At 52.1% G+C, this 13,007-nt stretch overlaps 6 protein-coding genes across 7 annotated transcripts in view; 3 read left to right on the top strand and 3 right to left on the bottom strand.

The window, feature by feature from the left end:
• H257_16065 (hypothetical protein) overlaps positions 1 to 753 on the bottom strand; it is a gene marked incomplete at both ends in the record, with an annotated part of 4,446 nt that extends 3,693 nt beyond the window's left edge. The window contains 2 exons of the mRNA XM_009844385.1: positions 24 to 171; positions 497 to 753. Coding sequence (XP_009842687.1) covers positions 24 to 171; positions 497 to 753 — 405 coding nt within the window. The remainder of the gene's footprint in view (positions 1 to 23; positions 172 to 496) is intronic.
• A 744-nt stretch (positions 754 to 1,497) lies between these two features.
• H257_16064 (hypothetical protein) lies at positions 1,498 to 4,523 on the top strand. Its single transcript, XM_009844384.1, has 2 exons — positions 1,498 to 4,235; positions 4,307 to 4,523. Exons 1-2 carry the CDS (start codon positions 1,536 to 1,538, stop codon positions 4,478 to 4,480), a joined length of 2,874 nt encoding a protein of 957 aa, XP_009842686.1. The 5' UTR covers positions 1,498 to 1,535; the 3' UTR covers positions 4,481 to 4,523.
• A 916-nt stretch (positions 4,524 to 5,439) lies between these two features.
• Positions 5,440 to 6,740, top strand: H257_16063 (hypothetical protein). Its single transcript, XM_009844383.1, has one exon. The coding sequence runs from the start codon at positions 5,614 to 5,616 to the stop codon at positions 6,703 to 6,705; it is 1,092 nt and encodes a 363-aa protein (XP_009842685.1). The 5' UTR covers positions 5,440 to 5,613; the 3' UTR covers positions 6,706 to 6,740.
• Positions 6,741 to 7,070: 330 nt separating this feature from the next.
• H257_16061 lies at positions 7,071 to 11,357 on the bottom strand. 2 transcript variants are annotated; one of them, XM_009844380.1, is made up of 4 exons: positions 9,845 to 11,357; positions 8,879 to 9,782; positions 8,104 to 8,221; positions 7,071 to 8,047 (listed from the first exon to the last, which is right to left on the bottom strand). In XM_009844380.1, exons 1-4 carry the CDS (start codon positions 10,308 to 10,310, stop codon positions 7,106 to 7,108), a joined length of 2,430 nt encoding a protein of 809 aa, XP_009842682.1. In that variant the 5' UTR covers positions 10,311 to 11,357; the 3' UTR covers positions 7,071 to 7,105. The 2 variants fall into 2 exon arrangements, with proteins under 2 accessions (XP_009842682.1, XP_009842683.1); XM_009844381.1 differs by having other exon boundaries at positions 8,879 to 11,357.
• Positions 10,345 to 11,348, top strand: H257_16062 (hypothetical protein). The gene has a single exon (XM_009844382.1). The coding sequence runs from the start codon at positions 10,383 to 10,385 to the stop codon at positions 11,157 to 11,159; it is 777 nt and encodes a 258-aa protein (XP_009842684.1). The 5' UTR covers positions 10,345 to 10,382; the 3' UTR covers positions 11,160 to 11,348.
• Positions 11,358 to 11,902: 545 nt separating the features above from the next.
• Positions 11,903 to 12,539, bottom strand: H257_16060 (hypothetical protein; the record flags this gene model as incomplete). The annotated part of the gene is made up of 4 exons (XM_009844379.1): positions 11,903 to 11,941; positions 12,037 to 12,078; positions 12,129 to 12,280; positions 12,350 to 12,539. 4 exons carry the CDS (start codon positions 12,537 to 12,539, stop codon positions 11,903 to 11,905), a joined length of 423 nt encoding a protein of 140 aa, XP_009842681.1.
• Positions 12,540 to 13,007: the final 468 nt, after the last annotated feature.

Genomic DNA, 13,007 nt, shown 5'->3' with positions numbered 1-13,007 from the left:
CGTTTGTTGGTTTTGCCACCGACAGCAGCGTCGGCATCGGTACGACCTGGGTCCTCAACATCGTTCTGCGCCCAGTACTCGTCGCTGTCGGGGTCATTGCCAGGTTGCTCGCCGTCTTTGGCGTCGTTGTCGTCCGAGTCGTCCGCAACAAACGAGTTGTCCAAGGTTTGGCTACCATCAACTTTGTACATATTAATAAAGTCACCCCTTATATGAACTTCAAAGTGTTCGCAAAAATATGTGTTCTCCAAAGAGCGCATTCATGTCGTTGTAGTACGGGCAAATGTTGTCCAATTTACTTTTAACGGTAAAGATTTCTACGATTGTGTGAGATCTGGTATGTATTTTGTGATTACTTCGTTTGAAGTCCTGCTCGGTCAATCCGCGACCGCTGCTGTTCGCCCCAGTCCATTTCAACGCTCGCCTATACATACTAATGTATGCATCGTATCTATATGGCATAGAATGAGAACGAACTTTACATGTGATGCTGTACCTCGACTTCGCGTCTTGCGCTGACCACGCGCGATTGCCGTCGCCCACGATCTTGTTGACGTACTGCGCCATCAAACTGTGGCCATGCGCCTTCGTCAAGCGCTGGCCACCCTTCATTACCTTCCCTCTCGTGGCCTGGCCCGTCATCAGCGCAAAGTGCTCCGGAACGCGCAGGAACTCCAACATCGCAAGGCGCTCGGCTCGCGTGGTCATGCCTCGCTTTGCCTTGTCCATGGCGCCTTGGTTCGTTGGTGGCATTGTGGGTTGTGTGCGCATTCTATGCCAGTTGTTTAGAGGAATATGATTGGCTGATGTACTGTACTGTCCACTCCAAGTTCAAGTTGCGTTTGATTTTCAAAACCAAAAGCTCCTCGCGAGGAGCTTTTGGTGACGAAAAGCACTTTTCAAAACGAAAATCAAAGTTTTTTCTAAACTGACTCTCCCTAATGGACTGACCAATCAAAACCCAGAACACTTTCAAGTGGCGAATCAAACTACTGCAACCGTCGAATGAATGTATGTGTGACTTCAAATAGTGTGAAAGATATCGCAAATTTTACAAAACTTACTGTCAGAGCAAAACATCGCCCGATGGATTTGGTTGACTGAAAACTCGATAGTTAACGGGTTGGATTGTTTTCACGCTATAGCGTTATCGTCATCATGTACCTAACGTTAGAATGAATTGAACAAGGTGAAAAAAGTGATTTTGCATCACGTACTACATGCTTGCTTGCACCGGAACGCCCTGAATTCGTTCGATATTGGGCTTTTTTGTATGAACAAATGATCGAACGGTTCGTTAACGTTATGTGTTTGTGTAGGTAGGTTACCGGTAGCTTTACAGTAGCGATTACTCTAGGCAACAAACCATAATGTCACGTTGTGGGTTAACGTTAAGGTTAGTCGTTCTGTGGAAGCTGATATTTTGGATATAATTTCTAGAAAACACAAAAAAATGTTTGGACGAATATATTCTCAAATCTCGAAAATTCGACCAATCAGCATTCGTTCCTGAAGAATTGGCACTTACCTCAAACATGGCTCGGCGCGTGAAGGCCTTTGATCAGGACGCCCCGGCGAACTATGTGGCCGGTCTCGGTCGCGGGGCCATTGGGTTCACCACCCGATCGGATATTGGTCCCGCCAGGTCGGATGATCCCACGGACATCGCAGCGACTGGCATCCCCGGCATGGGCCGTGGTCGAGGTGTGCCGCTCCCGCAACAGCCCGCCCCAGCGATGATGATTCCACCTGGTGGTCGAGGCTCCGGTACGGCAGGTGTAGGTGGGTTTGGTCGTGAAGTGGACGCAAGTGGAGACCGTGGCGATTACAGTGAGTTCGACGAGTTCTCTGGGTATTCTGGCGCAGGATTGTTCAACGATACGCCGTACGACAAGGACGATGCCGAAGCCGACGACATCTACGCCCAAGTGGATGAACACATGGACAACAGACGTAAGCGCCGCCGCGAGCTAAAGCAACTGGAAGACATGAAGAAGGCTCGACGGGAGCGACCGAAGATCTCCGATCAATTCGCGGACCTCAAGTCGAGCTTGAAGGGGGTCAGTGACGCGGAATGGGAAGCAATTCCTGACATCGGAGACCATTCCCTGCGGTACAAGGCTTCACAGAAGAAGAGCGACATCTTTACGCCAGTTCCCGACCACATCTTGGACACCCGCGCGTCGACGACGGCGTCCAACGTGGTTCTCGGCGGGGACACGCCGCTCCAGACCGGCACGTCCATCAGCGGCATGACGTCTTCTCTAACCGGGTTGGCCGAAGCTCGAGGCGCTGTGTTGTCGCTCAAGCTAGACAAGATGTCCGATTCGATTTCCGGCCAAACCGTGGTCGATCCCAAGGGATACATGACCGAGCTCAACAGTCTCAAGATCACAAGTGACGCCGAAGTGGGCGACATCAAGAAGGCGCGGCTGCTCCTGCGCAGTGTCACGATGACCAACCCCAAGCACGCGCCGGGGTGGATTGCCGCGGCGCGGCTGGAAGAAGTGGCCGGGAAGGTCGTGCAGGCGCGCAAGGTGATTGCCGAAGGCTGCGAGTCGTGCCCGACCAACGAAGACGTATGGCTCGAAGCAGCGCGCCTTCAGACGCCAGAGAACGCGCGCACGATCCTCGCGACGGCCGTCCGCCACGTGCCGACCTCTGTCAAGGTGTGGCTGCAAGCTGCCAAGCTCGAGCCCACCGACGAAGCGACGAAATTGGTGCTCCGGCGTGCATTGGAGTTTATCCCGAACGCCGTGGCCATCTGGAAGGCGGTGATCGAGCTGGAAGACGTGGACGGCGCGCGGCTCATGCTGGGGCGGGCGGTCGAGTGCGTGCCGCAGTCTGTCGACATGTGGCTGGCCCTGGCGCGCCTCGAAACGTACGAACGGGCCAAGCAGACGCTCAACAAGGCAGGGGCGACCATCCCCACGGACCACACGATCTGGATTGCCGCCGCCAAGCTGGAAGAAGCCAACGGCAAGGACGCCATGGTGGACAAGATCATCGTCCACGCCATGAAGCGGCTGCGCAAGTATGATGTACGAATCGACCGCGACACATGGCTCAAGGAGGCCGAGGCGTGCGAGACGGCCGACGCGCCGCTAACGTGTGCCGCCCTCGTCAAACATTCGCTGGCGCTGGGCGTGGACCCCGAGGACCAGAAGCGGACGTGGATGGACGACGCCGACACGAGCGCCAGCCGCGGCGCGATTGTGACGGCCAAAGCCATCTACCACCACGCGCTCCAAGTGTTTCCGACGAAAAAGTCCATTTGGTTGCGCGCCGTGGCGCTGGAAAAGACACAAAACGGCCCCCGCGTCATGGAATTGCTTGAGAACGCGGTGCAGAACTGCCCCCAGGCGGAAATCCTGTGGCTCATGGCGGCCAAGGAGGCGTGGGTCGGCGGCAGCGTCGAACAAGCCCGCTCCATCCTGCGCCAAGCATTCAATGCCAACCCCAACAGCGAAGAGATCTGGCTAGCCGCTGTCAAACTCGAGTGGGAAAACGACGAAATGGAGCGCGCGCGGGCGCTGCTGGCCAAAGCGCGGTCGCAGGCCCCGACGGCGCGGGTGTGGATGAAGTCGGTGCTGCTGGAGCGAGAGGCGCGGACGCACGGGGACGGCGACGCCAAGGCGCGAGAGGAGGCGCTGCTGACCGAGGGCCGGACGAGGTACCCGACGTTTGAGAAGCTGCACATGATGGCTGGGCAGTTCTATGAGGACTTGGGCGATTTGGACGGTGCGCGGAAACACCTGCGCGACGGGTTGGCATCTTGCCCCAAGAGTATTGCGCTGTGGAAGCAGTTGACTCGACTGGAAGAGAAAACAAAGGGCGAGATGAAGGCGCGGTCGGTGCTGGAAAGCGGCCGGTTGAAAAACCCAAAGAACCCCGAGCTGTGGCTCGAAGCGATTCGATTAGAAGCGCGGCATCACAACGACAAGGGCCAGGAGAACTTGATGGCGAAAGCGCTGCAAGAGTGCCCCGACGCTGGCATCTTGCTCGCCGAGTCCATCGACATTGCGCCGCGCACGCAGCAGCGCCGGGTGTCTCTGACGGCGCTCAAGAAGAAGGACAACGACCCCGCCGTGTGTCTGTCCGTGTCGAAACTCTTTTGGAATGAACGCAAGTACTCGAAAGCCCGCAAATGGCTGGAGCGCACGGTGCAGTTGAACCCAGATTTTGGAGACGGATGGGCGTATTACTATGCGTTTGAGCTCAAGCATGGCAACGAGGTACTAGTAGTATATTTGTCGTCTTGTGATGGGATATATGAACTAACAAAGCTCGACTTGAATGTCTGTAGCTGCAACGAGAAGACATATTGAACCGATGTATCAAGGCGGAACCTCGCCACGGCGACCTCTGGTGCAGCATCTCCAAGCAGACGCTCAACCGCAAGAAGAAAGTGGGCGACGTGCTGAAATTGGTCGTGGCCTCTTTGCCTGTGATCAACATCCCCCAAGTGATAGCCACGTGATTAGTTCTAACGATTAAACACATGTTGGCATCATGTACTTGTATACTTTATCAAGCACAAACGTGTGGCTCACAACAATTTGCCGTGAATGTAGAGCTTGCTTGATATTGTACTTTCGAGTGAAATTTTCGTGTTGTTGTTTCTCGTTGGAATTTAAATCGATTTGATTGGCTACCTCAGATGAGCTCAAAATTATTAGCCAATCAAAATCTTCTGAATGAAATTCAACCAATCAGATCGATTGTGGATCGGTTTGGTCGGCGCGATTCGATTGCACCCCCTTCCCAAATTTGTATCAAATCGACAATAGTACCTTCAAACAACATATCTCTTGACCAAGCACCAGTATGCTCCAAAATAGTACTTCGAAGTAGAAATTTTCTAACTACTGTAGATATTCTATAGCATGGTCGCAAGATGAATTCGCGTTTGCTACCCCATGACTTGGTTGATTCGTTGGTTTGGTCCGTTGAGATATTGTAGTAATAATAATTAGGTGTTGGTTCCTGGTGCCCCCCGAGAGCTGCAAGACTCTGCGATACACGACGCTTGTCCTGAAATGGTCAAGCAAATGATGGGCGATGATACCATCTTAACAGAAGGTGGCAATCATGCACCCTATCCCCTCGACCTGGACCTGCTTGTGAATTCGCCGACGGCCACACCAGCATCCTTGACAACAAGCCCGTGCCGTTCCGAGCTGCAGGTGTACCTGCCCGAAGAAAGAAGCGCAAGACGCCAGCCCCGAGCCCCCCATGAACGACCGTATCGGGGGTACTAGGGCGGCGTGCTGAACCCGTCGTGCTGGTCATACATGTCCCCCCCCCCGACGACGACCCCACCCAACCACAAAGTTTAATTGTATTTAGTGCACTTGTGATAGCATGCACTGTAACGTCGTATGCTCGCCAAGACTTCCACAACGAGTTGTCGATGCCATCGACACAGTATTCTATGCAGCTTCATCGTTTTACTAAGCGGAATGACAACTATTGTTGGTTGCGTTGTGATCAAGTGTACATGTCGTGTGCCGCTTAGCCAGCAGGAACGCCCTTCACCACGGCCTCGTAACCTACAGTTACAGTAATTCAAGTTGATGGTGAGATTTTGCGACCCTTGGTCGTTGAAATACAATGAAACGTATTATCCGGAAGTGTATCCGGATGGCGGCGAGCATTTCAAAAGCAAAATCGCGCGCGGGTGAAAATTTGGGGATGATGGCACCACCACTGATGTGCCCATCGTGCTTGATTCTGCAAGGAGAAAGGGACAAGGAAGAACGTGATGCACCTCATCGATGTGTGTACCGAACGAAGCTCTCCGTGCTCGCCAAGAGGTTTCGGCTGCTTCAAAGGACGCTCGAGCAACAACAAGTCGTGATTGAGAAACAACAACGCAGGTTGGAACATCGCCGGTCGAAAGCAAAGCAAGCCTCGCGAAGTGATCTAGTCCTTGCAGCAATAAAGCGCAACGAGCGAGCGCAAAAGCACGACGGACAACGTGATGCAGCATCCTCACGCGACCAACCCAAACCGAGAAGTTCTCTCGCGGTAGAGAGTTTGGCTGTTGCCACCAAGGAACCTATGCACCGACATGGCAGCGAAAACCCCCCACGATCCTCGTCATCTGGACAAGTCCTTCAAGTCCATAACCCTCGAAAACAAGTTGAAGATGGTTTCATCTCGGCTCGCCGTCCAAGCGATGACGACGACACTGACTTGCTTCATCGACAACGGTTTCCCCCACAGCTTCCTTCCAAGCACGCAGCATCAACATCAGTCCGCACAGATTGTTTCGCTAGTCTAACAAAGTCCATCAATCCTCTTGGCGACGCTGCACCAACGAACCCCCGGTCCCTCAAACGCTCAAAGCTCGACCAACCTCTTGTTTCCACCATCACCCGTCCTCCCTCCACAACGGCGGCATCATCCAAGTCTTCCCATGTCCTCTCGCATGTCCCCCCCGCCTCCTCCCTTCATCGAGACAACGTCAACCCTTCCACAAAGCCTCCCGCCGCCTTTAAGTACATCGAAGTCGTCCGAAAACGCGACGAGCGCATGGCGCTTCCAGGGCACGCGTGCGACGAATGTGCGCGGTACTATGCGGCCCTGGGCGACGAGTTTGACGGCGACCAGTTTGCATGTTCTCGCCATCGAGCGAAATGGGAGCCGTACGCGACACCAGAAGACTTTTGGCGTCTGAGTTTTCCAGATTCAGCCTCGTAAACAACACATTATTGGCGATTTTTCTTCAAATTTCCCAATTCTGCATGTTTCGTTCAATCGAGCACAAATATAGAGCCGAGACATCTGATTGGCCATTATCCACGTCGCCGTTTTCAGTAGAAACTCGAAAATGGATTGTAGCCAATCAGCGACAAGTAACTTCGGATTGGCCAATGGGAGAGATTGGTGCTCGCAGCGACATTAATAATCGTCGCGAAACTGGAGCCGTTTTGCCCAATGCGGAAGGGTCAAACGTTTGGATTGGCAGAAATTCTACAGAACGTGATTTGATTGGCTTACAGTAAGTGTTCTTTCATGCGACGTATATACTCCTCGTTGTATGGTATAGTTTGCACAAGCTTAAATGAGGTCAAATGTCCAAATTTGGGTTATTTTGGTTTTAATACTCGATGCGTTGGCAATAACTTCCACAGAGTCGACACACGAGCACGGGAAGTTGGGGCTGACCATTGCCATCATCGTCGTTGTCATCCTTGTCACGTCCGGTTGCAAATGCTTCACACACCATACACTTCCACAACACGGCGGCGGCGCTGTCGATTACGACAAGCGTGCGAAAGCATCGCTCCAATGCATGTCCATTATCACACACTGGTTCCAACACGCGGGCGGTGAGCGGCACGGGCGCCGCGCACAGGCCACAGGTTTCTCGGACTGGCAGGTCTTCTGGACGTGCTTCTGCCACCGAGCGCTTCTTGTCGCCGGCAGTGCCATACGTAGCGTACACGGATGTCACCAACGCCGCGAGATGGGGATTCGCCGGTGAAATACTCACGAGGCCCAAAAAATCGGCCATGAGCAGCGTAGACAATGCCGCCTTTCCAGTGTGGCGCCTCGACTGATGGACGGTTGTACTAGCTCGACATCGCAGGACACTGTCACACCAGTAGGCCATGATCCGTTGCTGCAGCCTCGCCGCGTCTGCTTCCTTGGCCGACGACGTTCCTGGCATGTTGACCACGACTTGGTACGCCACTTGCAGGTACATGGGAGGCGGCGGCGGGTCCGACGACAAGGCCGCGGCTTGACATTGGTCGGTGTATTTGGCTTCCAGAATCGAGCAAAACGAGTGATACAGCGGTTGCCCCAAGTCGTTGTCATCGTTGGAGGCTTTAGCATCCGCGGCCGACCACACGCTGCCGCCATCTTCGGCTCGCTTGGCGTGGAATGTCGAGAGTTCGGCATGGCAGTACGAGAGGATATCACCAAGCGAGTCGATGCTTGAGTGCGCTTCGAGTGAGTTTGCCAGCAAAGTCGCGTTGCGGGCATTTGGGGCGGCAAAAAACTCTAGGCCGCTCGACAGCCTCGCATACGTCGTGTCCTGCACTCCACAAAAAAACATCATCTCAGGAACAAAAGGACGAGGGTTCAACCTACCGCTTGGGTGATTCGGGAGGGTTTGGCAGCAGGAGGGCAGACGTAGCCGACGGCCAGTTGCACCGAGTTTGGAGACAACGCCATGCCGTAAATCGGGTAATTGTTGGCTGGCAAGTAGCTATATATATGTACCATCCAACATGCGAACGTGAGTTGCTATAAGATTAATTCGAATGGACAAAAAGTGATTTCATTTTTTTATATGGTTTATATATATATATGTATATTTACATTGAACACAAATGGTTGGTGTCTAGAACATCACGCAGATACAGCATATACTAGTACTGTAGCACACACTACTGTAGTCATATTCTGGTGTCGATATATTAATATCATATCTCGTTCTGCAAATCAACAATGTATTTGTCAACACATCCAAACTATACAAATAACTACACGACAACACACATCCGTAACAGAATCGTACCATATACGAGATATACAGACAACAAGCAGTATTGTTGTGTACAAAAGAATCGGCAGACATATTTAGCCAATCAAATTGCAGGAAAAACATCATCAACATCTAAATAATGTGTGATTCAAATAGTGTAAATTCAAATAGTGTGAATACAACGACAACTTCTTACACACACCATATTCAGTACAAAGAAAGATTCGATCGATAGATTTGACCAACACAAGTCCAAATTAGGGGTAAAACGAGACAATATGCAATGCAACAGATATTGGCAATGTTTGAACACTTTATATATATATACAACCATTGTTAGCACACTATACATATATATAAATATATACATGTATGTACTCAATGGGAATGGCGTCGCCAGTTCGAACGTCCCAGCACTTGACACATCCGTCGGATGAGCTTGAGAAGAGCACGTGGTCGTCACAGTGATCCACGTCCAGGCATGAAATGTTGTGGCTGTGGGCCTGCCACGTCAGCGGAGCCCCTTCATCCCCTCCAATTGGCCACACGGTGATCGTGTTGCCAGCTGCCACACAGACGCGACTGAGTGAGTAGTGAAGCGCGTACACTGGCTGCAACTGCGGCGTCCGCAGTACGCGCTCCACCTCCAGCGCCATCCTGCCGCCGCTGCCCTCTTGGCGGGTCAAGCGCATCATGAGGACGTTTCCGCTCGATGTGCCGACGACGATCGCGTCGGTTTCCATGAGCATCCAAGCGCTGCATGTGGGCCAGCCATACACGCCCGTCACGGCCGTGGCCACCGGCGATTCATCCAAACGGGATGTGAACAACCCGTCGGTCCCAGCGTAGTTGTGCTCGTACCGCCACACCGTCGAGAGTCTCTTCCCACAGAGCGCCACGTAAGACATGCTGGCTCCCGTCGTCGGGTCGTAGGTTGCAGTGGACCACGCCAACGTGGTAACCGACTGCAGTTCCACCTTGTCGACGAACGACGCGGACAGTTTCTGTCGCTTGGCGTCGAACGCGGCGTTGATGCTGGCTTTGTTCTTTTGCTGCTGGGGAAAGCGCGGCAACGGCACTGTGAAGAGCAAGTCTGTCGCGTTGTGCGCCTCGATGGCCGCGGTGACGTGCGACCACGAGTTGGCGGCTACGTGGCGCTTCAAGAGACTCGACACTGACACCACTTCCTTCCATTGCAAGTCCAATGTGGATGGGTAGTACACGCCCACCTGTCCGCTGGACGTCAAGGTCGCGATGGCACACGACATGTTGGGCGCAGAGCCTACAGGTAGGTGACCACATGAGAATGACATTGAACGATGGAATGGACAGGTAGGTACCAACCTCGAGGACCCCACACCGCCGCGGTGAACGTCATGCTGGCCTCGCCTTTGGTCAGGGAGATTTCCCGTGGATTCGATGATTGTTTCCTTGCCTGCTCGTTTAGGATGCGATAGGTCGTGGTGCCGTGCGCATCCAGTCCGTCCTCATGCACGCCGTCCAGCGTCGGTGGCTCCGGAACGTTCGTGTCCTTGGCAGGCAGCGGAAGAAAGTAGCGTGTGAGGAAGGGTGGATGCAGCAAAAACCGACTGAGGTCCTTGTTCAAGTACGTTGATATCATGATGTTCTCGTCCGTGACGCACGCTAGCTTGCAGTCCGCCGACCAGTGCACGCAACCTGGCAGGATAGGCGCGCCAGGGAGATGCTCCGACGAGAAGCTGGAGGATGTAGCTGTGAACTGAAGCCCATGTTCATTCGAGGCTGGATCGGCTGTGGGTGCCGCCGCCGCGGTAGCCTCCTTCTTGGGCATGCTGATTGTGGGAATGGCGCGCTATTGACCAATGAAATCACTCACAACTTCAAAAAATAATTCGAGCACAAAATGGAATTCGACAACGACAACAACAGCGACGCGGACGTGGCTGCCGCACAGGCGTCGGTTGAGGACGAGACAGAGCTATCAATCACAGGAGTGGAATCGCAGACAGCTGACCAGCAGGAGGAGGAGTCGGCAACCGTCACATGGCTGGAACAACGCGTCACGGAGTGGAGGTGCAAGTGTCCTCGGTGCATCTACGCCCGGCCTCGCATGACTGAACTTCCTGATACATTTGAATGTCCCATGCTGAATGGTTCCAAGCGCTGTCGCCTTCAGTTTCCCAGCAACGAGTTGCTCGTGGTGCATCAGCTTGACGTGCATGAAGGCGTGTACCCCATCTGCCCCAAGCAACGTTTGACAATGCAGAACCACATGGAGTATTCTGCGCCCCGCCCGCCTCCCACCGTGTACATGTTTCAGCAACGACATAACCCTCTCATCAAGCCCGACCAACATTTGGACGTGTCTGAGGAAGTCGACCGCGTGCGCGTCCAGCACGACGTTGAGGTCGCTGCGTCGGCCAAGCGAAGTTTCTCAAGGAAGCGAAATCTGGACGGTTTTGTCAAGATGCCCGCAACGCACGAAGAGCCCGAGACCGCCATGTTCGACGTGTTCATGGAAGCTGCGGAACGATGGAAGCGCGGCGACAAGTACGAACGACTGGCGCAGTTCCAGGAGGCCATGTTGTTCTACCAGACAACCAAGGAACTGCCCGCGCCGACTGCGCCGTCACAGTACCCTCTTGTGGGCCAGGGCCGAAATTGGTTCAAGTTGAAATGATGGTATTCGTGGTGACATCACGCCACCCGTCCTTGATGACTAGGCATATATGGCCTGACCAGCATGAGGAGTCGTCATGACGATCCAACTTCACCGTGGCTAAATCTCTAGATGGAGCTAATTGACAACGTCAGGAGTACTGGATGCTTGTGCATGTCGAGCTGGTAATACTTCGAAGTATTATTATTGTGCTTTGCACTTGTTTTGGCGTCGGCTTTACGTGGCTAAAAGAGTGGTACCTCTGCTGCAACTACACCTTTTTTCGGTTAATTTGAGGACCTCACCATACTTTTTCGCGAAATGAACAAGCAATTCGCGGCGGTTCCACTTCTTTCGTTGTATATTCGTTATATTTCGCCTGCAACCAAGAAGGTTGCAGTCTATTTCAAGCGATGTTCGTTATATTTCAATGTGTATGCGCTCAATTCAGGAGACAAAAAACAAAACAACACCGACGGTGTTGTTGCGTAATCATTGTGGAAAGTATGGTTGCGCAATTTCCTTAAATCAACAGTCCGGATAACTATCCGGTTATCCATGCATTGCGCAATGATGAAGCAGTGTGGCCGATAATCCGGATAATTTTCCGGATTACGGCTCCATTGTCAATGCATTGCGCCATTCACAGGTCAAAACATGTTACTTCGAATAATATAGCTATCTAACTACTAGTAGCAGCTACTTCCGTTGACGAAGGTTCTTGCGTCGATCCTCTGCAGCCCATTCTTATTGTGCTAGCTTGATTAATAAGCTTGTTGGATCTTGCACGCTGTTTCGTTTTCCTACTAGTTGTTCAGAATCAATAAAGGATCAGTACCAAAATTCATAAAATCAGTGAAGCATTTAAAAATGATTAATCCTTCAAGTGCGAACGTACCTGATATGTGACCGATCGATGTCGTGGTCGCAGGAACGTCAACTACAAATAATAAAGTGCGCTACTTGAAAACAAATCATATAGAAAATTACCTGGCGTTTGACCGGTCGCATTCGTGACTGGTGGTTGGCGGCCATCGACATTCGAGTGCTCATTTGACGACTCTGTAGCTGGCTAGAAACTCTTTTGCGGTAACTTCGCTGCTCAGCCAAGGTCTTTTGGTTCCAAAATGTTGCTTCCTCGTCTATGACAACAACAAAGATAAGTTTTTGTGCTACAGGTACCAGTTGCATATGAATTGTGCTAAATGAACCTGTCAGATCGCGACGTGTAAGTTCTTCCACCCCTCGGTGAAACTTGTTATAGTGCTCTGTGTGCTGTTTGCGTGTGTGGATGGACATACAATCATCCTTGAGGCACATCACAAGATCACTCTTGTTCTCCTTCACGTCTTCCTCCATGCCATGCGCTTCCTTCTCCATGCCCGCTGCTTCCTCCACCATGTTGAACAGCAAAATGACCAGTAAAACGCTTGTTTTGAATAGCATCTAGAATATGTGTACATCGGTTTACAATCAGAAGAGCTGTAACCATTAACTCAGTTCAGTCGTCTGATTGGTCACAAAGTAGGTTATTCTTTGACGATCCCTTTTCATTGGTCAGTGTTGTACCCACCCGCGATATGTCAGGTCGTTTAACTGCTTCTTTTCTACCCGCCAATTTTCCGGTCAAATGCCTGCATATTTTATTTACTTCACACTCTCATGACTACCCTACATTTGACAGGTCAAATCACAGCTTGCTTGTCATCCTTTTCTTTGCAGGTCAAGTGACCCTTCAATCCAAAGCTATATTTCCAACCCTCCAATCAACATGGTAAGTGACACTACTATGCAACATTAATATTAAACTTGGTCTAACTACGCATTCCTCGCGACTTCTTTCGTTTTTTCGGCTTGGGGCCAGGCTTG

This window comes from Aphanomyces astaci, assembly GCF_000520075.1.
Source record: "Aphanomyces astaci strain APO3 unplaced genomic scaffold supercont1.79, whole genome shotgun sequence".
Classification (NCBI taxonomy): domain Eukaryota; phylum Oomycota; class Saprolegniomycetes; order Saprolegniales; family Verrucalvaceae; genus Aphanomyces; species Aphanomyces astaci.
This window is presented reverse-complemented; position numbering and strand designations above follow the sequence as displayed.